The 25551-nt window shown below is 33.0% G+C and overlaps 1 protein-coding gene across 1 annotated transcript in view; it reads left to right on the forward strand.

Moving 5' to 3' along the window:
* Positions 1-680: 680 nt before the first annotated feature.
* The window catches only part of Pkcdelta (Protein kinase C delta), a 134194-nt gene continuing 109323 nt past the window's right edge, over positions 681-25551 (forward strand). The window contains exons 1-5 of the mRNA XM_075302309.1: positions 681-1212; positions 5897-6300; positions 6369-6484; positions 13189-13274; positions 13333-13462. Coding sequence (XP_075158424.1) covers positions 1096-1212; positions 5897-6300; positions 6369-6484; positions 13189-13274; positions 13333-13462 — 853 coding nt within the window. The 5' untranslated portion in view covers positions 681-1095. The remainder of the gene's footprint in view (positions 1213-5896; positions 6301-6368; positions 6485-13188; positions 13275-13332; positions 13463-25551) is intronic.

The following is a 25551-nucleotide window of genomic DNA, read 5'->3' on the forward strand; positions in this document are numbered from 1 at the left end:
TTTTATATAAAAACTATAGCTGATACTTTTTTTTTGTATTTTTTCTCACACTTTGAACAAAATTATAGGCGTTTATTTTCGTAAAGCCATTTTGTCACAATTCAAGAATAAAATTTTCAGAACAAGCTCATATAGGTCTTGAAGTAATTGAAGTACGTTTTCAAAATGACAATTTTTATTCTACATGCTGTTAGTACAAGTAAAAATAGAAGAAAAATAAAAGTTTTTATCATTAGGTTTATTTCGGTAGTGAAAGGGTTAAATAAAAATATTTTACATGTGAAATTTGTTAGTTTTTATCTGTGAAAATTGTTTTCAAAATGGTAAGATAACAACCTTCGCTAATGTTTCTCAAACCTAGAAGTGTAATATCGATTGTCTTACTACACTATGCAGCTAAACAAAATATTTTCTTTAAACAAACACAATACTGTTAAATTAAATTCATTAAATAATTTATTGTTTATCTTTTGTTCCAGGTCCATTTGTTATTCCCGTATACAATTTAAATGATCTAAATAAATGGTGTGATTTATGTGAGATTTTTTGAAAATGACAGCTAAGCTAAACAGCTGACAAAATAAACCGGACAAAAAAAAACAATATTTTTGTGTTATTAAATGCAAAATCACAGCAAATCAAAAAAATCATAAATTAACAAAATCCTCGAAAGTAAACAAAATAATCAATATACGTCCAGACTCTCATTAAATTGCTCTCAAACACACTCACAATGAAGGAAATGTGCTCTTGCACTCAACTGATTCAATACACAGAGCATTGACAAACACCGGTCTACTACATGGACCTTAAGCAAAAGACCAATATCGTGTTTGCTATACGACTATGAAAAACGGATCAATGCCAAAGAGCAAAAATTGTTGACAAGAATAAATACAAAGGCCCAACCACCACCAAATAAAAACAGAATAACAAAAATCCAAACAAAAACAACAAAAATGCAATAAATATCAAAACAAATTCATTCGTAAAAGTGGGGAGAATACATCTCTCGATAGAGATTCTCTATTGAGCCTTATAGAAATTCTACTCAAACGTGAGATCTTCAACGAATACAACAAAAACGGCTGAGAGATGATGTTTACACGCGCCCAAGTGCGCAAACAAAAATCAAATGGTGGCAGCTCTAGCAGTCAACGTCCGCGAACATCGCGGAGTCAACAACAACAACAGCAACAATATGCATACGATGTAAGTGAACATTGAACTGTATAGAAGTGATGAGAAAAAAGAAATACACAAAATATTTTTCATTTCCCATACGCACTTAGGTACACACAGAGAGTATCTCACAGATTGAGTTATTGCATACTGGGCCACTTTGGGCTGCTTTATTTATATGGCTTTGTTATTTGTATAACATCACTGTAGGCAGATGGTTATACGTACTTAGTACTTAGTCCACAAACTTAAGAAATCAATCTATTGGAAAAGTAGTCATTGAATCCAACGTTACACCTCATATTTGGTACATCTGTTCGGTAACCTGTATGAGAATCTAGAAAATCTCTATATTTCCAGTTTGAGGAAAATCGGGTAAAAATTGAGGTACTCAAGAAATCAATCGGGCCTATATTTGGGCTGTACCAAAACATGAATCTATTTACCCCATTTTCGAAGCATCTACACTGGCCGTCAAAAAATAACGTGTACAAAGGGTTTGTTTTCTTAGAGAGCTTTGAAGAGTTGGGTTTTTCATTTTTGAAATTTAAGTAGAGACTTAAATACTCTATAGGTGAACCCCTGTATATATTGACCTAAACCACTTCCAGATTTGTAATTTCAGTCGGAACTTATAAAAATTTAAATCCTACGATCTCAGGGGGGGAGGGGGTGGGTGTCAATACCAAAACATGCACCAATACTATGTTGAATCTACTCCCTGTGCAAAATTTCACGTAAATCGGATTACAACTTTGACCTCTGTGGTCATATGACGGAAAATCGGGCGAAAGATACATATGGGAGCTATATCAAAATCTGAACCGATTTCAACCATAATAAACACACATATGCAGAACCTTAATTCTACTCCCTGTGCAAAGTTTCAAGTTCAGTTCGGACGAAAGATATATATGGGAGCTATATCTAAATCTGAACCGATTTCAACTAAATTTGGCACAATTAACGATACTATTAAACGTACTCCTTGTGCAAAATTTCAATCAAATCAGGGCAAAACTCTGGCTTTTGAAGCCATAAAGGGTGATACGGTCAAAATTTGGTCAATATAAACCTCACGTATTTCTTTCAATTTTGCATTTAAAAAACCTTAACACCCCTCATTTTGAAGGTGTGTGCGTGTGTAGAATGTTGCTTCTATTTTGATTTTGGAATTCACTCTTCAGTTGTCAAAATGCCGTCCAAGCAAGAAGAGCAGCGTATCAAAATTTTGCTCGTGCATCGCGAAAATCCGAGCTACTCGCACGCAAAGCTGGCAAAATCGCTAAAAGTTGCCAAATCAACCGTTAAAATGTAATTAAAGTGTTTGGGGAACGTTTGTCGACAGCCAGGAAGTCTGGATCGGGGGGAAATCGAAAACCGGAAGCCGCTGAGACGACAAAGAGAGTTGCCGGTAGTTTCAAGCGAAACCTTAACCTCTCTCCGAGATGCCGCAAATAAGCTGGGTGTATCGTCTACAACCGTGCATCGAGCCAAAAAACGAGCCGGACTATCGACTTACAAGAAGGTAGTGACTCCAAGTCGCGATGATAAACAAAATACGACGACCAAAGCGCGATCCCGGAGGCTGTACACGACGATGCTGACGAAGTTTGACTGCGTGGTAATGGACGACGAAACCTACGTCAAAGTCGACTACAAGCAGCTTCCGGGACAAGAGTTTTATACGGCAAAAGGAAGGGGAAAGGTATCAGATATTTTCAAGCACATAAAACTGTCAAAGTTCGCAAAGAAATATCTGGTTTGGCAAGCCATCTGTACCTGTGGCTTGAAAAGCAGCATTTTCATAGCTTCCGGGACTGTCAACTAAGAAATTTACGTGAAAGAGTGTTTGAATAAACGTCTGCTGCCTTTTCTGAAGAAACACGGTTGTTCCGTACTGTTTTGGCCGGATTTGGCATCTTGCCATTACGGTAAAAATGCCATGGAGTGGTACGCCGCCAACAACGGCGTAACACTCCATGGCTTTCTGCGGCGAAGAAGGTGGACAAGGTGGCTGTACAAAATCTGATGGCAGGTGTCAAGCGTGAGGCCCGGCAATTCGGATTTGGAAAATCTAAAGCCTAACTGAATATTTTTCCTGAATTTTATACTAATTGAACTTGAAAGAGAAATTTAATTTGATTTTTTAAATAAACGATTTCACCGATTTACACGCGTTTTCCCTTGACCAAATTTTGACCGTATCACCCTTTATCAAAACGATAGCGCCATTATTGATGGCTGTAGTATGATTACAACATAGACACTGACAGATGGAAAATATTGGTCTCTGTGTTCATATCGTAATTTATATATAGATATAGTACGATTTATAACTTAAACTTAACCGATTTCTTTTAAAATAAATAAAGTTCGAGTCTGACCCGAACAAAAAATAAATAATTTTATTTATCCGATTCAAAAAACTTTCTTCGAATGGAAGAACGAATTTCATGGTGTTTATCCAATTCAACGTTCATTCATCGTATCGATTGTAGAGCTCGAAATTTAGCGCCATAAGCTTTTTATACACATCGCCCACTCATATACAGGACCTTCATTGTAGCATTTAGGGTTCAGATTCTTAAATCATTGGTGTAGAGTACTGTAGAGGATGACTGGAATTCTTGAAACGCATTGATGACCACTTAGACATTGTGAATCCTAGAGGTTATTTTCTCATTTTTTTCTTCGTGTGCTGCTCTTCTTTAAAGTTGATAAACAACTTTAATTTATTCATCTTCTTTAAAGTTGCATAAAGCATCCAACCAAACGTCCTGATAAAGGGGAGTACGTTCTTTAACCCTAGACAGGTATCCTTCGTCAAAATGAGGACGCGTGATTTCATTTTCGATATAAAATGCAGTTTAGTCGATTGGGAAATGATAAACGATCATTTCCCAACGCAAATTATAGCGTCTTAAAATATATAGAAATAAAATTTTGACAAAATTTCCTATAGAAATTAAATTTTGATAAAATTCCTATAGAAATTAAATTTTGATAAAATTTCCTATTGAAATGGAATTTTGACAAAATTTCTTATGGAAATGAAATTTTGAGAAAATTTCAAAGTTTAAATTTGTCAAAGTTTCCTATAGAAATGAAATTTGACAAAATTTCCTATAGAAATGAATTTTGACAAAATTTCCTTTAGAAATGAAATTTTTACAAAATTTCCTTTAGAAATGAAATTTTGACAAGTTTCCTATAGAAATGACATTTTGATAAAGTTTTCTATTTAAATGAGATTTTGATAAAAATTTTTTTTTAAAAGGCAATTTTGACAAAATTTCCTATAGAATTGAAATTTTGACAAAATTTTCTATAGAATTGAAATTTTTGGTTAGAATGCCCGCCTTGCATACACAAGGTCGTGGGTTCGATTCCAGCTTCGACCGAACACCAAAAAGTTTTTCAGCGGTGGATTATCCCACATCAGGTGGTGGTGGGATATTTCAAAGCTTCTCTAAGTGGTTTCACTGCAATGTGGAACGCCGTTCGGACTCGTCAATAAAAAAAGGAGGTACCTTGTCACTGAGCTTAACATGGAATCGGGCAGAGAGAAGTTCACCAATGTGGTATCACAATGGTCTAAGTGAGCCTGATACATTGGGCTGCCACCTAACCTAACCTAATCTAACCTTGACAAAATTACCTATAGAAATGAAATTTTGACAAAATTTCCTATAAAAATTAAATTAAATTTTGACAACATTTTCTATAAATATGAAATTTTTACAAAATTTCTTATAGAAATTAAAATTTGACCAAAATTCCTATAGAAATAAAATTTTTAAAAATTTTTTTATAGAAATTAAATTTTTAAGGAATTTCTTATAAAAATGAAATTTGACAAAATTTCCTATAAAACGAATTTTGATAAAATTTTCCATAGAAATTAAATGTTGACAAAATTTCCTATATAAATGAAATTTTTACAGAATTTCTTATAAAAATTAAATTTGAAAAAATTTCCTATAGAAATTAAATGAAATTGTGGCAAAATTTCCTATAGAAATGAAATGTTTAGAAAAATTTACGAAAGTTTACAGAATTTTTTATTAAAATGATATTTCGACAAAATATCCTATAAAAAATTGAATTTTGACGGAGTCTCCTATAGAAATAAAATTTTGAAAAAATTTCCTATAGAAATAAAATGTTGGCAAAAGTTCCTATAGAAATAAAATTTTGACAAAATTTCCTATAGGAATGAGATTTTACAAAATTTCCTATAGAAATCAGAACTTTGTGATAACGATAAAAATATATGTAGATGCTACCGGTCTATATCAAGATTGGCATTAACGTTGTTGTATACTTATAGTGTTTTCTGCATGGGATATAATATTTCCTATTATTTATTCATAATTTTTTCCAAATATTTTGTAGGTTTCAAGTTTGGTAAATCGTTTTGAAGACTTGCAATTCTCTTTTTGCATTTTTGTGTCCATATTCAAAATAATTTCCTGGCAGTTTATCGAAGGAATTTTGTTTTTAAAAATAAATTTAAAGTTTACATTATTTTTTTCAATATGAGGATAAAACTTTGTATCTTCAATAGTACATTTTAGGGCATATTAATGCATTCTTCATTTGCTTGTAGGAAAAAATGTTTTTTTTTTGTTTATTTAGATGCAACAAAAAAATAGAGAAGTAAAGTAAATATACACTTTTTAAATTATTTGGTATGTTTCACTATTTTTAGAATCGCTATAAACCATCCAATTTCCCAGGAGGTAGTGGAAGTAGTTCTGCTGCAGCCTTAGCCATTGGTAGCAGTAACAGCACTTCAAGTGGTGGTATACGTTTTAGAGATCGTGACAGAGATAGGGATCGCGATCGTGAAAGAGAAAGTAGAGATGTTACTTCAAGCATTGCCGATCGTAGCAGTGGATATTACAGTGATCTTTACAACAGCAATTCATCCTTGATGCATCATCAACATCCACAGCATAGTCGATATTCAAGTTATGACTTACCCCACCAACGTTCAAAAGAAGACTCTTATTCGCCACATCGTTCCTATCCGGAGAAAGCGTCGGGATTTGTGGATCGTCCTACTAGACCACGAAGTATAACAAATCGTCGTGGAGCCATTAAGCATCAAAAGTATTCTTGATTTATTTTTTTTTTAATATTTATGAGAAGTCTTATATGATTTTTCTTTTTAATTTCAGAACACATGAGAGCAATGGTCATCGTTTTGTAGCGAAATTTTTTCGTCAACCTACCTTTTGTGCCTTTTGTAATTTGTTTTTGTGGGGTTTCGGCAAGCAGGGTTATCAATGTATAAGTAAGTATCATTGTATTCATCTACTCTAAATTCGGGTCTCCGCCATTTCAGTTCATAAATATACCGTCATGTTATAATCATTTCACCGTTAAGTGGGAAAAATATGTTTTTCTTCATCTGTGGTTTCTTTAGTTTGAGTATAGGTCCCAGGTAATTATCTGTGTAGAGATACAACTAGCAACAAAGCGGAAAAAACCGACGCCATTTAATGGACTACAATTGCAGAGCCTAATTTCTTTCTATATAAGTCAAACTGCAGACTGGTCAACAAACGACGACGCCACCTTTGCAAATTGAGCTTTTCCCAAATGAAGCAATAGTAACAGTTGGTAGACCCTCAAGAAACGCCTTATCGCTTATCCCAAATAAAGCAACTCCTTAAAATGGACTCAAGAAACATCTAAAAGGGATAACGGATCGTTCATCTCAGTTACCAAAGGAAGCCTGGTGATGTCTCTAAAAGGGTAACTTAATCAACAGCGAAAATGTTGTCAAGATTTTATTTCTATAGAAAATTTTGCCAAAGTTTTATTTCTATAGAAAAATTTGTCAAAATTTTATTTCTATAGAAAATTTTGTCAAAATTTTATTTCTACAGAAAATTTTGCAATATTTTATTTCTATTGAAAATTTTGTCAACATTTCATTTCTATAGAAGGTAAGGTTAGGTTATGTGGCAGCCCGATGTATCAGGCTCACTTAGACTATTCAGTCCATTGTGATACCACATTGGTGAACTTCTCTTTTATTACTGAGTGCTGCCCGATTCCATGTTAAGTTCAATGACAAGGGACCTCCTTTTTATAGCCGAGTCCGAACGGCGTTCCACATTGCAGTGAAATCACTTAGAGAAGCTTTGAAACCCTCAGAAATGTCACCAGCATTACTGAGGTGGGATAATCCACCGATGAAAAACTTTTTGGTGTTCGGTCGAAGCAGGAATCGAACCCACGACCTTGTGTATGCAAGGCGGGCATGCTAGCCATTGCACCACGGTGGCTCCCATTTCTATAGAAAATTTTGTCAAAATTTTATTTCTATAATCAAAATGTCATTTATATAGAAAATTTTGCCAAAATTTTATTTCTATAGAAAATGTTGTCAAAATTTTATTTCTATAGAAAATCTTGCCAACAATTTATTTCTATAGTAAATTTTATCAGCATATTATTTCTATAGACAATTTTGTCAAAATTTTATTCCAATAGACAATTTTGCCAAAATGTTATTTCTATAGAAAATATTGCCAACAATTTATTTCTATAGTAAATTTTGTCAATATTTTATTCCTATAGACAATTTTGACAAAATTTTATTCCTATAGAAAATTTTGTCAAAATTTTATTTCTATAGAAAACATTGTCAAAATGTCTTTTATATAGAAAATTTTGCCAAAATTTTATTTCTATAGAATATTTGGTCAAAATTTTATTTCTATTAAAAATTTTGCCAAAATTTTAGCTTAATCAACAGCGAAAATGATGTCAAGATTTTATTTCTATAGAAAATTTTGCCAGAGTTTTATTTCTATAGAAAATTTTGTCAAAATTTTATTTCTATAGAAAGTTTCGTTAACATTTTATTTCTATAGAAAATTTTGCCAGAGTTTTATTTCTATAGAAAATTTTGTCAACATTTTATTTCTATAGAAAATTTTGTCAAAATTTTATTTCTACAGAAAATTTTGCCCACATTTTATTTCTATTGAAAATTTTGTCAACATTTTATTTCTATAGAAAATTTGGTCAAAATTTTGTTTTTATAGAAAACTTTGTCAAAATGTCATTTATATAGAAAATTTTGCCAAAATTTTATTTCTATAGAAAATTTTGTCAAAATTGCATTTCTATAGAAAATTTTGTAAAAATTTAATTTCTATAGAAATTTTGTCAAAATTTTATTTTTATAGAAAACTTTGTCAAAATGTCATTTATATAGAAAATTTTGCCAAAATTTTATTTCTATAGAAAATTTTGTCAAAATTGCATTTCTATAGAAAATTTTGTAAAAATTTTATTTCTATAGAAAATTTTGTCAAAATTTTATTTCCAAAATACATTGGAGAAGGTTTAGGTTAAAGTGGCAGCCCGGTTAAGTTTCAGGCTCACTTAGACTATCCAGTCCATTGTGATATAAGCAGGTTTGAACCTTTAAAGTCTGTCCGACCTGATGAATCTACTATTGCGGATAGGCGAGAAGTAACATAGAGATTAATCCAGAAGGTGTTCGCGTCATAATAAGGCGGTATCAACTTATTGCCTATTCGATAAACTTAAGAGAGAGAGGCTGCATTAGATTAAATAAGCGACCTTATTCAAGGCTTAGTATATAATAACTAATCCTTGAATAAGGTAGAAATTCGTAGACGTGTTGCTTTCATGATGCAAGATACCTGGACAATCTAAAAATTGGATGGGTTAATGGAAAAACTGAAAGTGCCTAGGCTAAGTTAGATTAGCTAAAAGGGTCCAAGTTTCCCCGACTGACGGCAGTTGAAATGCAGCTATGTCATTAGTTGTCTCATCCTCTTATCTTACCCTTACGAATTCACCCACTTATCTCTAGTCCTTGACCAGTCCCGTCAGATCCAACTCCTTAGTTATATATTACCACATCTCGGGACGGATTTATATATTGTTGAATGCTGGGCACTACTTTGCTACCCAAAATTGTCAGTACAGAATTTTATTCTAATTGTATACATTGTAATGGTATTTACTGAAGTGTCGAAATGGATTTAATTACGTCGAAACCAAAAAGGACGGCACGTTCTAACATAGGCTATAACTCGCCGGAAGGGTTGGGTTCTTGTCCTTTATTTTTCGAACTGTACCAAAACAAAACTCGAACGTGCCATAATTATATATAAAACTTGTATAAAAATAAATATATACCGGACGGACATTATATCGGACAAACTGAAACTAATTTTCTTTAAAAATCTTCATTCACCTGATTTGGACCTGTAGATGTTAATAGATCTGTGCCCACTCCAGCCGTTGTCCTCAAGACACCGCTTAAAATTTTACTGAGGACCCCATACCCATATGATACCTTAGTTTTGGCTCTCTGTTAACTTACTAAAAGAATTATTCCATTTTAAATTTAAAAATATTTATTCTAATACAACAATTTCATTCATTAGGCATAGAGCGAATAGTATAATTATCTTTCTTTTTAATAAACCAAATGCAAAATAATTTATGTTAAGTAATCAATTATCAAAAGGAATATAAAATAGAAAATAAGAAACAAACTTACTGTTACAGATACATCCATAAGCTGCTTAAAAATGCTGAGGCCTCTGCAGATTGTCGCCTTGGTGTATGGGAAATATTTATGTATACCGTGAATTAAATATGAATGTTAAGTCTAATACAAAATTTAAACGAAATGTTAATAACAGAAAATATTGACTTACAAATATACATATATACATTTATGAAATTAATTTTGTTTGTACACACTCACTCTGTCAACAAATTATGGGACAGACATATATCTCTGATAAATGTAGAGGGAAGAATGTAAAAAAAAACATCATACATTGATCAAAGCTAACATGTTTGTCTGTCCCAACAACAACAATTAAAGTGAGTAAAATAGAGTAATGAAAGTTAACACTCCATGAGGAGAAAACAAGTTTAATCGAGAACATCAAAAATATCAATGAATGAAGCTGAGTGATTATTCATTCATAATTTGTTGGAAAAATTAGCTTTTGACCCAGAGCTGGGAGTATTAGAATTCTGATCATGTAATAAATTTTGATTTATGATTTTGTGTGAAATATTGCGAATTGAAAATTCTTTCACTTATACCACCTAGGTAATCACAAAGCTTAATATTCACGGGTATCGAAATAGCAGATTAAATGGACCTTGTAAATATTGTTAGGAGTACAAATTACGGCATTTTCCAAATAAAACTACACTTCAGGATCATTCTCGGGGTCCAAAAATGGTTTTATGGGAATCCGATCCGCATGGTACTAATCACAGGGAGTTTCAATAAGAGGGTTTCCCAAAGCTTTTTCGATTTCGGGGCAATGTGTGTAAAATGTTTTAATTGAAATTAAATATTGAAACTTTGCTGAATTTTAGAATACAGTTTTTAAATCTTATGCAATAACAAATTAACAAAATTAGCACCGTATCAAATGATCTGCTCTCGATAATAACTGGTTTAGAATGAATGTGTCCATTGAAATTTTATTTGATCAAAGCCTAATAGGACAGTCATGTATCTCACTCCGAAAACGGTACTTCTCATTCATAAAAATCTCTCATTCATAGAACCTTCTCATTCATAAATGAGTATTCGTCTATCCCCTCTATCACCTTCCTCTATCAATCAGCCCATTGAGAAAACAGTTGCCGTATAATACATAGCTTCTCACGCGTTTTGAATTGGTCGGTGTTAAAGTGGGATAACTCCACCAAAATAAAATAGGCAAACAAAAAAAATATAATTCAACAGAGAAAGCTAAAATATTTCGCAAAAACAGTAAAACTCATAGGTTCTAGCAAGGAATTTAAATGAAAGAAAACTAGAAAAATATTCAAAGGCCGTGAGTATATACCGTCACAACATAAGAGGCAATAATGTCTTCGTTTAAAGCCAGTAACGTACTCAAAAGTTATGTTTTTTATCGCAAGCCCAATAAAAATGTCTAAGAGATGGTGGTGCTGCAATTAACGCAGTTGAGTTGCATTAGGGTAAGTGGGTGCCTTTGACTCCAACACACTGCCTATCATTACAACACATCCTACATACATCAACGTATGCCATCGATTCTAAGTGCCCAGTTACGATTCCAAACTCACTCTTGACTACCGGCCTTCTCTCTTATGGTAGTTCCCTAGTCATTTTTTCTACCTTCCACCATAGGATGGGGGTATATTAACTTTGTCATTCCGTTTGTAACACATCGAAATATTGCTCTAAGACCCCATAAAGTATATATATTCTGGGTCGTGGTGAAATTTAGTGGCGATCTAAGCATGTCCATCCGTCCGTCTGTTGAAATCACGCTAACTTCCGAACAAAACAAGCTATCGACTTGAAACTTGGCAGTAGTAGTTGCTATTGATGTAGGTCGGATGGTATTGCAAATGGGCCATATCGGACCATAAAATCGACCCCCAGATTTGGCTTGCGGAGCCTCTAAGAGAAGCTTCTTTCATCCGATCCGGCTGAAATTTAGTACGTGGTGTAAGTATATGGTATCTAACAACTATGCAAAAATTGGTCCATATCGGCCCATAATTATATATAACCCCCATATAAACCGATCCCCAGATTTGGCTTTCGGAGCCTCTAAGAAAACCAAATTTCATCCGATCCGGCTGAAATTGTGTACATGGTGTTAGTATATGGTCTCTAATAACCGTACAAAAATCCATATCGGTCCATAATTATATATAGCCCCCATATAAACCGATCCCCAGATTTGCCTTGAGGAGCCTCTAAGAAAAGCAAATTTCATCCGATCCGGCTGAAAATTGGTACGTGGTTTTAATATATAGCCTCAAACACCCATGCAAAAATTGGTCGAAATCGGTACATAATTATATATAGCCCCCATATAAACCGACCCCCAGATTCATCCGATTCGATTGAAATTTGGTACTTGATGTTAGTATATGGTCTCTAACAACCAAGCAGGAATTGGTCCATATCGGTCCATAATTATATATAGCCCCCATATAAACCGATCCGCAGATTTGACCTCCGGTGCCTTTTGGAGAAGCAAAATTCATCCGATCTGATTGAAATTTAGTACGTAGTGTATCGGCCCATAAACATATTAGCCCCCATATAAACCGATCTCGAGGTTTGGTTATGGAGCCTCTTGGAGGAGCAAATTTCATCCGAGTCAGTTGAAATTTGGTACATTGTGCTAGTATATGGCCGTTAACAACCATGCCTAACTATGTCCATATCGGTCTATAGTTATATATAGCCCTCAGATAAATCGATGCCCAATGACAAATAAATTTGTCCATATCAAGTTCATAATTGTATATAGCTCCCACATAAGCGACCCCCATATTTCAATTCTGGCTCTCTAAGTACCGTGCAAAAGTCCATATCGATTCGTAATTATTTGTAGACTTACCTATATGTACCTTTTTTTCTAATATATACCACGTATGGACTAACTTACAATTTAGAAGACAATGTTAAAAAGTTTTAACATACCTTACCATCGGTAAGTATTACCACAACCCAAGTAATTCGATTGTGGATGACAGTCTTTCGTTGAAGTTTCTACGCAATTCATGGTGGAGGGTACATAAGATTTGGCCCGGCCGTATATACTTGTTTACTATTCCTAAAGTTGCATTAAACTGGACTAAATGTACAACCAACAGGATCTCCCTTTTATTTAGCTATACCTTGAAAGATTCTGTTTATAACTAGACTCAGATTCTTTGTGATACAATCTTTAATTTCTTCCAGACTTTCTGAATCAGATTAGATCGGGCCTCGCCGAACTATACAACGATTTTATTTGTTTCCGAATATGTCATAAGCATAAAAAGCCTTATTTCTGTTCTCTGCTGACAAATATTTTTTCAATAGTGCATTTAATTTTCATTTGTTTAAATGTAATTGTAATCATAATTCTTTTCTACTACAAAAATTCAATTTGTTGATTGTATGCCTGTATGTTTTTAAATTTATACTATCTCTTACAGCCTGTCAGACTGTCGTCCACAAAAGATGCCATGAGAAACTATTGGGCAAATGCTCAGGTTCCGTATTTGATTCTGCCAGTACAATCGTAAGTACTACTTTGCCACGCTAATATATGAATTAATAGCGTTCACTTCTTTCAATAGCTATTAAGGGAACGTTTCAAAATTGATATGCCTCATCGATTTAAACCACATACCTTTATGTCTCCAACTTTCTGTGATCATTGTGGTTCTATTATGGGAGGGTTTTTTATACAAGGTCTAAAGTGTGAAGGTAAGTAATATATGTTTATATTAAATACAATATAGAAAAAACGCGTAAAAATAGTGAATTAATTGAAATACACGCTTAGTAAAAGAGGAAACCATAAACATTTCATTTTGCAGCGCCCTCTATTGCATATAAATTTCAATTTACTGTGTATTAGCCAAGTCAAACACCTTTTAAATATTCTTAGTAGTATGGCAATGCCATATGTTCTGTAAGATTAAACCTTTGGGGGATGTGTGAAATTCTTAATCCCACATGTAACGCATTAGAATTTCCATACTTAATACAATGAGGAATTGAAAGACATTTTTTTATTTTTTTTATTGTTTGAATAAATTCATTTTACACTGTAATTTAATAATTATATTTTAAGAGTTCAACTTAATAATAATTTTTAAATTTTGAATAATTTGTTTGTAATTAGGTATCAAATGAAACGGGGAAAATTAATAAACGAAAAATCCCGTAGAAATTGAAAGACATGAATTTAAATAACATACGAATACTTAGAAATGCCATTACACTGATTTATATCAATTTTAAATCAATACAAATATTAAATTAATTTAAGTTAATTATAATTATAATTGTTAATTTTTGAATTTTTTCCAATCCGCCGCTTTTTTGGCCTCCGTGGCTATATGAGTGTAAATCGGGCGAAGGATATATTATATATAAGGGAGCTATGTATATCTAAATCTGAACCGATTTCAACCAAAATTGACATGCATATCCAGAACGTTGATTCTACTTCCTGTACACATTTAAAGCAAATTAGAGCAAAACTCTGGCTTCTGGGGCCAAATAAGTGCATATCGGGTGAAAGATATATATGGGAGCTGTTTTTATGAATCTGAACCGACTTCAACCAAATTTCGAATGTATAGCTACAATATTATTTCTGCTCACTGTGCAAAATTTAAAGCAAATTAGTGTAAAACTCTGGCTTCTGGGGCCAAATAAATGCACATCGGGCGAATGATATATATGAGAGCTATATCTAAATCTGAACCAATTTCAACCAAATTCGGCACACTTTACGATACTATCAACTACACTCCTTGTGCAAAATTTAAATCGAATTAGACTGAAATTCTGGCATCTGGAGCCATATTAGTAGATATCGGGCGAAAGATATATATGGGAGCTATATCTAAAACTGAACCGATTTCTTCCGAAATCAATAGGGTTCTATTCTGACTCAAAACACATACTTATGCTAAATTTGAAATCGATTGGAAATTTCGACCTAGACTTTGATTACCAAAATGTGTTCACAGACAGACGAACGGGTAGATGGACATGGCTAGATCGACTCAGGGGTCGGCCCTGAGCAATATTGCCAAATACACCATAGGTCATTCTCGTCTCCTTCTGGATGTTGTAAACACATGAACTAACTTATAATACCCTCTTCCACAGTGTGGCGCAGGGTATAATGAGCATTTTAAAACTAACTAAGAATTAAATCGTGTTGTACTGCCAGCGTGAAAGAAAAATTATTGTCGTTAAGTTGCTCCCTTTGCTAACAATATTTTCTTTGATGTTTTTAGAAACATGACAATCAAAATACTTGTCGGACTAAAAATGGAACAATCGTCACAACGCGTCTAATAAATTCGGGTTTATTTGCTCTCAAAGAAAGCTTTGACTTCGTTTCGAAGGAAGGAAATCGTCGAGTGGTGTAGTCAAAGATTATTTTGTGCCACTTAGTGAAAAGGTGTTGCAAGTACTCAGTTGGATGTTATCTTCGGCATGTCTCCACAAAAAATTGGATCGAAATATCGGTTTTCGCAGTTAACCGAAAATGCCAATATAATCCGATTAACGGGTTTCGGTTTTGGACACCCTAGTCCAAACGGTGTTCCACATATTGGCTTCACCAAAAGAAAAGTTTTGAAACACTCGGAAATGACACCAGCAACCAGTATTTAAGATTCGGACCGACCATACTTGTGTTGTATGATTCATTTTCTCATTTCCTATTGCTTGTTTGGTGGAAATTACGATAGAACTTCGGTTTCGGTGTTCCTTTTGACTTAAGTGCACATTTAAAGTCACATAAAAAAAAAGTTTATGAAAATATTATCACATTTCTACAGAACTTTGGGACGATGTCAAATAATACAACATTAGTCACGTATGCTTATGATACTACGATACTAGCATCATGCAGGCCTGTTGAGTCGAGCCAATTTTGCTCGCCTCCGACTGCAGCATTTTTCATCAGCCTCGACTCCGACTCTGAGTAATATTACTAAATCTGATTTTAATACCACTAATTCGTAGTTCTATCGTGGGGGTACCATAAATGGATCGATATAAGTTATCGTATTTATTAATGTGTGCAAAAAAGGTTTTAATTTCACATTTGGTGCCAATTAAACTCTATATTTAAAATTTAAGGCAATGTGCGCCCAACGTTTAATAGATTAAATAGATTAAATTATGATATAAATACCCATCAGTAAGAAATAAAATTTTGTGAAAATTTGTTATAGAAATAAAATTTTGAGAAAATTTGCTATAGAAATAGAATTTTCACAAAATTTTAGAAATAAAAATTTCACAAAAATTTTGCAGAAATAAAATTTTGACAAAATTTTCTACAGAAATGAAATTTTTAAAAAATTTTCTATAAAAAAATTTAATTTTTCTATAGAAACAAAATTTTGAAAAATTTTTCTATAGAAACAATAATTTTTGAAGCATAAGGGTGAATGTTAGAAAATTTTGACAAAATTTTCTACAGAAAAGAAATTTTGACAAAACTTTCTATAGAAACAAAATTTTGAAAAAATTTTCTATAGAAATAAAATGTTGACAAAATTTTCTATAGAAATAACATTTTGAAAAAGATTTTCCTTAGGAACAATATTTTTTGATGCATGGAATATAAGGGTGAATAGCATAAAATCCCAACATATAAAATTTTTCTTTAAACGTGGAAACGTCCTCCTGTTACAATCATTTCTACCAACTCAGTGTTGCCAGGAATTTTCTGACTTTTGTCCCCAAATTATGATGTTATCGTCCCCAAAAATCCCCAATTAAAACATAAATTCCCCACAAAAATCACCAATATAATTTTGAGATTTTTTTTTACATAAAATAAAGCAAAAGGCTCTGCTGTAGAAAATCAGTAATAATTTAAAAATTAAAATTTTGTCAAATCCAACAAGCTGCAATAAGATCAGATTTCGAACCACAACACCTAGAGACTGGTGATCGTCTTCCAAATGCTGGAGGTATGAAAATAGTCACCTTGTATTTATGAACGAAAATTTATTTCTAAATAAAATTGTCTAGTAAAATTATGTGGTAAACACGTTGCCAAATTTGGTAGAAGTTTACCAGATATGGTAGATTTTTTTATTGTTTGGTAGAATTTTTGATGTTTTGATAGATTTTACAAGGAGGTACTTCATAAATTTTCTATAGAAATAATCTTCTGACAAAATTTTCTATATAGAAATAAAATTTTAAGAAAATTTTCTACATAGAAATAAATTGACAAAATTTTCCATGGAAATAAAATTTTGACAAAATTTTCTACATAAAAAAAAATTGAGATAACTTTCTATACAAGAATAAAATTTGAGAAAATTGCCTATAGAAATAAAATTTTGAGAAAATTATGAAATAAAATTTTGACAAAATTTTCTAAAGAAATAAAATATTGAGATAATTTTCAATAAGATAAAATTTTGACAAAATATTCTATACAAATAAAATGTTGACGAAATATTCTATAGAAATAAAATTTTAACAAAATTTTCTATAGAAATAAAATTTTAACAAAATTTTCTATAGAAATAAAATTTTAACAAAATCTCCTATAGAAATAACATTTTAACAAAATTTTCTATAGAAATAAAATTTTAACAAAATTTCCTATAGAAATAAAATTTTGAGAAAATTTTCTATGAAGAAAAAAAAATTTTGAGAAAATTTTCTATATAGAAATAAAATTTTGACAAAATTGTCTATAGAAATAAATCCCCAATTTTATGGAAATTCCCCACAAAATCTCCAAGTCCCCAACTCAGAAATTTCGTCCCCATTCACGAAAAATATCCCCAATTTGGTGAAAAATCCCCAATTTGGGGAAAAATCCCCAATACTGGCAACACTGCGTTCCATATACCTCTGCAGTAAAATATTTTGGTATGGTGTTAGACCGCAGACTTTCATGAAAAGACCATATACGTGCTAATTAAAAATTATTAAAAAAAAAAACTAGAAAAATGTACTGGCTTCTAAATATTAACAACAATTCATGGTATACAAATTTGGGGCACTGCAAGAAAATCAAATGTTGGCGTTATTTAAAGATACCAGCCTAAAACTCTCTGGCTTAAAAAAAACAGATGTATCCGAAATGATTTGGGTGTAAACTTTGAAGGTTTTCAGAAAACCATCTTGAAAGGCCAAACAATCATGTCAATCACTTCTCTACACGCTTTTTGGATAGATCTAGTGAAACAAGAAGTCTAAAGCGATGCCATGTACTATACTTGTCGTTTAGAAATTTATTTGTAATTTTAAAATGCAAAGTAAATATCACAAAGTTTTTTTACGTTATTTCGTTCTGGAAAAAGAAATTAATTTATATGAAGGACGGGTCTAATTTTTAGCATTTTTGGGGATTTTTATGTTTCACGGAAAAGCATTGTGTTTTATCATTATTTTATATAAAAAATTGTTTTAAAATATCTTTTTGCCCAAAAAAAATGTTTTCTTCTTAAAAAGAAAAACATTATTTTCTTATTAAAATCACACATTTAATGTGTATACACATGTAGATTATTATTATCGAATTCATTGGAGCAAGAAAAATCAAAACAATGAGTAATAAATAAAAAAGACCTAATGCAATAGCATAACGACTATAAATTCCACCTGCAATACCACTGGGCGTATAAGCAACAAGTCAATCCAAGCAAACAGAGCACGTATACGCTCGAGTATTCGTTGAATGGATCTTCAAGCGGGATGTGGGTGTTTGTGTGTTTGTGTGTGTGGGGGGGATGGAATATCTACACATCAGTCACACTTGATTGATATTCACATAAACAATGGACAAGAAAAAATTTTAAATTTAATGGTTTTCAGAAATTATTTTATTTATAAATGTATACAATTAAATGAATTTCCTTATATAAAAACTTGAAAAAAGAACAAACAAAAAAAGTAAAATCTGCACATATTGCAATTTTTTATATAAAACAAAAACGACTCACACCTGATTTTTTTTTTTTTATTTTGCTTGTGACTAGCCAGCCAGTTTCATTTTTTTTTGCGTTGGCACAGCCACAATTGTGATGACACACAAAAAACCAACACATCAGCCAATATTGGACTGCCAAAATTGTTCACATTCAAAATATTTGTTGCAGAGAGACAAAATGAATTCTAATAAAACGCATACGATAAAGTAGATCATCTAAAAAAGTGACAGAACTTGTAGGGGGTGTTTTCATACCCTGCATCACTCTGTAAAACAGGGTATTATAAGTTAGTACATATGTTTGCAACACTTAGAAGGAGACGAGATAAACACATGGTATCTTTGGCAACTATGCCCAGGACCACTTTCTGAGTCAATTTCGTATGTTCGTCTATCCGTCAATCCGTTTGTAGACACGTTTTTTAATCAAAATCTAGGTACAAATTATAGTTATATCGTCTTGAAATTCTGATTCAGTTAATTTTTTTTTTTTGTGAGGTTAGGTTATGCTAGTTATAATAGCAGCCCGATATTTGTGATTCACTTCGACTATTGCTCACAGTCCACTGTGAACTTCTCTCTTATAAATAAGTGCTTGCCGATTCTATGTTAGGATCATTGACTGGGTCCAAACGGCGGTTAAATCACTTAGAGAAGCGAAGAAACTCTCAGAAATGATATCAGCTTTAATAAGAGAGAATAAACCACTACTGATCAATATGTGACGAAAATGGATGAAATCATTTCAAATTTATATTGGAATTTCATTTATCTATTTTTTTTTTCGATATGCATTTTGTTCCAGAATAAAGGGTGATACGGTCAAAATTTGGTCAATATAAATTTGACGTATTTCTTTCAATTTTGCATTTAAAAAACCTTAACACCCCTCATTTTGAAGGTGTGTGTATGTAGAATGTTGCTCCTATTTTGATTTTGGAATTCACTCTTCAGTTGTCAAAATGCCGTCCAAGCAAGAAGAGCAGCGTATCAAAATTTTGCTCGCGCATCGCGAAAATCCGAGCTACTCGCACGCAAAACTGGCAAAATCGCTAAAAGTTGCCAAATCAACCGTTACAAATGTAATTAAAGTGTTTGGGGAACGTTGGTCGACAGCCCGGAAGTCTGGATCGGGGGGAAATCGAAAACCGGAAGCCGCTGAGATGACAAAGAGAGTTGCCGGTAGTTTCAAGCGAAACGCTAACCTCTCTCTCCGAGATGCCGCAAATAAGCTGGGTGTATCGTCTACAACCGTGCATCGAGCCAAAAAACGAGCCGGACTATCAACTTACAAGAAGGTAGTGACTCCAAATCGCGATGATAAACAAAATACGACGGCCAAAGCGCGATCCCGGAGGCTGTACACGACGATGCTGACGAAGTTTGACTGCGTGGTAATGGACGACGAAACCTACGTCAAAGCCGACTACAAGCAGCTTCCGGGACAGGAGTTTTATACGGCAAAAGGAAGGGGAAAGGTAGCAGACATTTTCAAGCACATAAAACTGTCAAAGTTCGCAAAGAAATATCTGGTTTGGAAAGCCATTTCTACCTGTGGCTTGAAAAGCAGCATTTTCATAGCTTCCGGGACTGTCAACCAAGAAATTTACGTGAAAGAGTGTTTGAATAAACGTCTGCTGCCTTTCCTGTAGAAACACAGTTGTTCCGTACTATTTTGGCCGGATTTGGCATCTTGCCATTACGGTAAAAAGGCCATGGAGTGGTACGCCGCCAACAACGTGCAGGTGGTTCCCAAGGACAAGAACCCTCCCAACACGCCAGAGCTCCGCCCAATTGAGAAATACTGGGCTATTGTCAAGCAGAATCTAAAGAAGACCAAAAAACTGCTAAGGACGAGCAGCAGTTCAAGGCAAACTGGCTTTCTGCGGCGAAGAAGTTGGACAAGGTGGCTGTACAAAATCTGATGGCAGGTGTCAAGCGTGAGGCCCGGCAATTCGGATTTGGAAAAGCGAAAGCCTAACTAAATATTTTTCCTGAATTTTACACTAATTGAACTTGAAAACGAAATTTAATTTGATTTTTTAAATAAACGATTTCACCGATTTACACGCGTTTTCCCTTGACCAAATTTTGACCGTATCATCCTTTAAGATATTGTCGTACCACAAGATAAATGGTTGTGACATCCAAATCTAACTCCTTTGAATAATATTGAGTCAAATTGGTTGATACGACCAACTGTAAGGGAATTTTTTAACTATCATTTAGTAGCCACCATTTTCATTTTCATTTGAAATTTTTAAATGTCAATTAATTTTGAAAAGTAATTGAAGTAGAACAAGTATATACGGCCGTAAGTTCGGCCAGCCGAAGCTCATGTACCCTCCACCATGGATTGCGTAGAAACTTCTACTGAAGACTGTCATCCACAATCGAATTACGTGGGTTGCGGTATCACTTGCCGATGGCAAGGTATCTTAAAACTTCCTAACACCGTCTTCTAAATTGCAAGGTAGTCCATATGTGGTATATATTAAACTAAAAAAGGCCGATTAAATACTTATATAATTAAGTTTGACAAAATTTTCTATAGAAATAAAGTTTTGATAAAAGTTTCTATAGAAATAAAATTTGGACAACATTTTCTATAGAAGTAAAATTTGAACAAAATTTTCTAAAGAAATAAATTTTTAAAAATATTTTTGAGTGTTGTTGACCTATTTTATGTTTATTCTGATTATTAATTTTGTTCGGCTTGAGGTCATAGAAACAATCGATTATTGATTTGTTTTAATATTTATTTCCAATATTTCGGTTAGTGCCACTAACCATCTTCAGGGATTTTGTATGTGAGTTCGTGTGATGCTGTTCGTTCTGCATAATCAGAATAAATAAATTTTTAACAAAATTTTCTATAGAAATAAAAATTTGTTTTAATATTTATTTCCAATATTTCGGTTAGTGCCACTAACCATCTTCAGGGATTTTGTATGTGAGTTCGTGTGATGCTGTTCGTTCTGCATAATCAGAATAAATAAATTTTTAACAAAATTTTCTATAGAAATAAAATTTTGACAAAATTTTCTAAAAACAAAATTTGACAAAATTTTCTATAGGAATAAAACTTTGACAAAATTTTCCATTAAAATAAAATTTTGACAAAATTTTCTATAGAAATAAAATTTTGGTAGATTATTTTTGGCTCGAGTGACAATCATGATTATGAACCGATATGGACCAATTTCTACCAAGTAATTTCGTTCGTTCGTCCGTCTATCCGTCTGTCGGTGAACACATTTATGTGAACACATTTTAATCCAATCGACTTAAAATTTGACACAAGTATGTGCTTTGAGTCAGAATGGAACCCTCTTGTTTTTGGAAGAAATCAGTTCAGATTTAGACATAGCTCTCATATATATCGCGATATGTACTTATACCCAGCAAAAAATGGAGCACTATTTCAGTAGGATTGTAAGGGAGAGAGGCAGTGCCAACTGCTTACAAAACAACCTAATCAGCGCTGATTTTTGTGGGCGATGTCCCGATTTAGAGCAGCTTCAATATAGCGCTGATATAATTGCTCATTTTAATAGAAATATTGCTCAAATGTGAGCAACATTGTTATTGGTATGAAGGAAAACAGCACTACCTTTCGCGCATCTATACTGCATGAATTGGTTGCAATAACGTAAACGAATGATCATAAACTAGTTTGATTATTCGTTTACGTTATTGCCGCCGATACATGCAGTGTGGATGCACTGCCTACTTTATTGTATACCAAAAAGCGCAACTAAATTTTACTGCTGAAATATTTTTTGCTGGGTATGGCTCCTGAAGTCAGAGTTTGTCCGATGAAATTTTGCACGTGGATTAGAATTAATATTCTTACTATACATTCTGAATATGGTTGAAATCGGTGCAGATTTTGGTATAGCGCCCGATATGCACCCTATGAGAAATGGATCAACCACATATGACCGCCGTAGTTCAAAATTTCACTCCCACTTACTTGACAATCGACATTTTAGCAATGTGTACCATATTTGGTTAAAATCGGCTTAGGTTATACAAAGCTTTTCTATAACTCTACTACATATTATAAACCAAAAATGCAATTTTGCGAAGTTGCCTAAAAATTGCTTTAGATTTAAATATTTCTCATATTTCTTTCACTTACATTATGTTTCACCCTAGGGCGTTAACGAACTTAAATTTAAGTCTATAGATTTTGTAGAATTCTCAGAAATGTTGTCCAGATCGGGTCATAAAAGTTTATGTTCCCATATACATATATTTAAATCATATGTACACTAAAAAAAATATTGTCGTAATGTCAAAGATTTCATGTCTTTAAAATACGAATACAAATTTTGCTTAGCCTAAAAGACGCATTTCTCTAAAATAAAGTTATTTTCCTTGTCCAAAAGTCGATAAACTTTTCAATGAAGTCATATTGTCCTTATAATTAAGTGATTTGACTTACAAATGGGTATCTTAACATGAAAGAAAAAATTTATAGGCTAAGGTCAACTTGACTTTAATAATTCAGAAAAATTCTTTAAATTTAATGAAATTGTCTTTAAATTTGTTGTCTTTTTGCATCTTGACTACAAAGCAAAAAATCGTTCAAATATAGGACATGTTTTTCAAAACTTTATTTTAAAGAAGTTTTTTACTTCAAACATAGCATAATTTCTACTGGAAGTCGAGTCCTAATTTGGAAAATAAAGTTGCCGTTAACTCGTTTTTAAAGGACTTTGATAGCATATGAAGAAAAAAAGCTGAGAAAGCGAAAAATTAAAATTTACTTCCTAGAAGCAAGTACACAAAACCTAAATTTAAAAGAGAATTGTGTCTTAAAAGTATCCTTACTTGTATTCTCCGCTTCTTTGTCTCGAAATCAATACCAAATTTTTTAAAGTAAAGACAAAATCTTTGGAACCGAGTATGCTTTTTTCAGTGTATATGGGAACATAAACTTTCATATATAGCACCCAACAAACTTTACGGATTTGGGATGGTGTAAAAAATGTAGATCTACAATGTGGTGTAGGGTATAATACTGTGGGTTCTGGCCAAATTTATGCTTCCCTTTCTTATTTGTATTTATAGTTCTCATAGTCTTTATTTCACCCACGAAATTACAACAGCAAAGTAAGAAATTCTGCTTCTAAAAAATCTGTGTAAGTTCAATGACATTTTTCAGGTAATGTCCCATATATTGGAATAGAATTTGTAGAGAATCAAATTTGTTATAAATTTAAGCAAATTTTAAGAGAAAAGAGATAAGAACGATAATTGAGGGCAGTTTCACGTTTTTATCGATCATTTTGTTCTTTGAATAAATCACTTGCCTTTTTACAAAATTATTAATTTTATTTTAATTTTTGTTTTAATTATTAGAACCAAACGCATCTCATACCAAAATTTACTCTTGAGCATCAGAAAGTAGAAATTCTAACTGAATACGTATAACAAGTACATATATTCGCATTGAAAAAAGCATGTCCGGTTCCAAAGATTTTGTCTTTAATTTAAAAATGTTGGTATTGATTCCGAGCCAAAGAAGTGGGATAAGGATACTTTTAAAACACAATTCTCTTTCAAATTTGAGTTTAGTGTACTTGCTTCTATCTAGGAAGCAAATTTTAATTTTTAATTTTTAATTTTTCAGCTTTTTTCTTCATATGCTGTCAAAGCTCTTTAAAAACGAGTTAACGACCACTTTATTTTCCTAATTCAGAGTCGACTTCCAGTAGACATTATGCAATGTTTCAAGTAAAAACCGTCTTTAAAACAAGTCTATACGGCCGTAAGTTCGGCCAGGCCGAAGCTTATGTACCCTCCACCATGGATTGAGTAGAAAATTCTTCTAAACACTGCCATCCACAATCGAATTACTTGAGTTGCGGTAACGCTTGCCGATGGCAAGGTATTTTAAAACCTCCTAACACCGTCTTCTAAATTGTATGTAAGTCCATATCCCACGTTCCAAATTTGAACCGGATCGGATGAATTTTGCTCCTCCAAGAGGCTTCGGAGGTTTATATGGGGGCTATATATAATTATGGACCGATTTGGACCAATTCTGGCACGGTTGTTAGAGACCATATACTAACTCCATGTTCCAAATTTCAACCGGATCGGATGAAATTTGCTTCTCTTAGAGGCTCCGCACACCAAATCTGGGGATCGGTTTATATGGGGGCTATATATAATTGTGAACCCATGTGGACCAATTTTTGCATGTATGTTAGAAACCATATACTAACACCACCTTCCACATTTGAACCGGATAGGATGAATTTTGCTCCTCCAAGAGGCTCCGGAGGTCAAACCTGGAGAAGGGTTTATATGGGGGCTTTATATAATTATGGACCGATATGGACCAATTTTAGCATGGTTTTTAGAGACCATATACCAACACCATGTACCAAATTTCAGCCGGATCGGATGAAATTTGCTTCTCTTTGAGGCTCTGCAAACCAAATCTGGGGATCGGTTAATATGGGGGCTATATATAGCCTTGAGCACCCCCATCCTATGGTGGAGGGTATAAAAAAGTTTTGAAAAACATGTCCTATATTTGAACGATTTTTTGCTTTGTAGTCAAGATGCAAAAAGACAAACAAATTAAAGACAATTTTATTTATATTTATTTTCTAAATTATTAAAGTCAAGTTGACCTTAGTCCAAAAGTTTTTTCTTTCATGTTATGATACCCATTTTGAAGTCAAATCACTTAATTATAAGGACAATACGACTTTATTGAAAGCATAAGCGTAGGAAGGCCTCTGGGGAGGGGGCTTAGACCCCCCCAGAAAAATTTTAGCCCCCCCCAGAATTTGAAAACCTATTTACGATTTTCCATTTTTATAAAAAATATACATGCCCA

Source organism: Haematobia irritans, chromosome 3 (genome assembly GCF_050003625.1).
Source record: "Haematobia irritans isolate KBUSLIRL chromosome 3, ASM5000362v1, whole genome shotgun sequence".
Lineage (NCBI taxonomy): Eukaryota > Metazoa > Arthropoda > Insecta > Diptera > Muscidae > Haematobia > Haematobia irritans.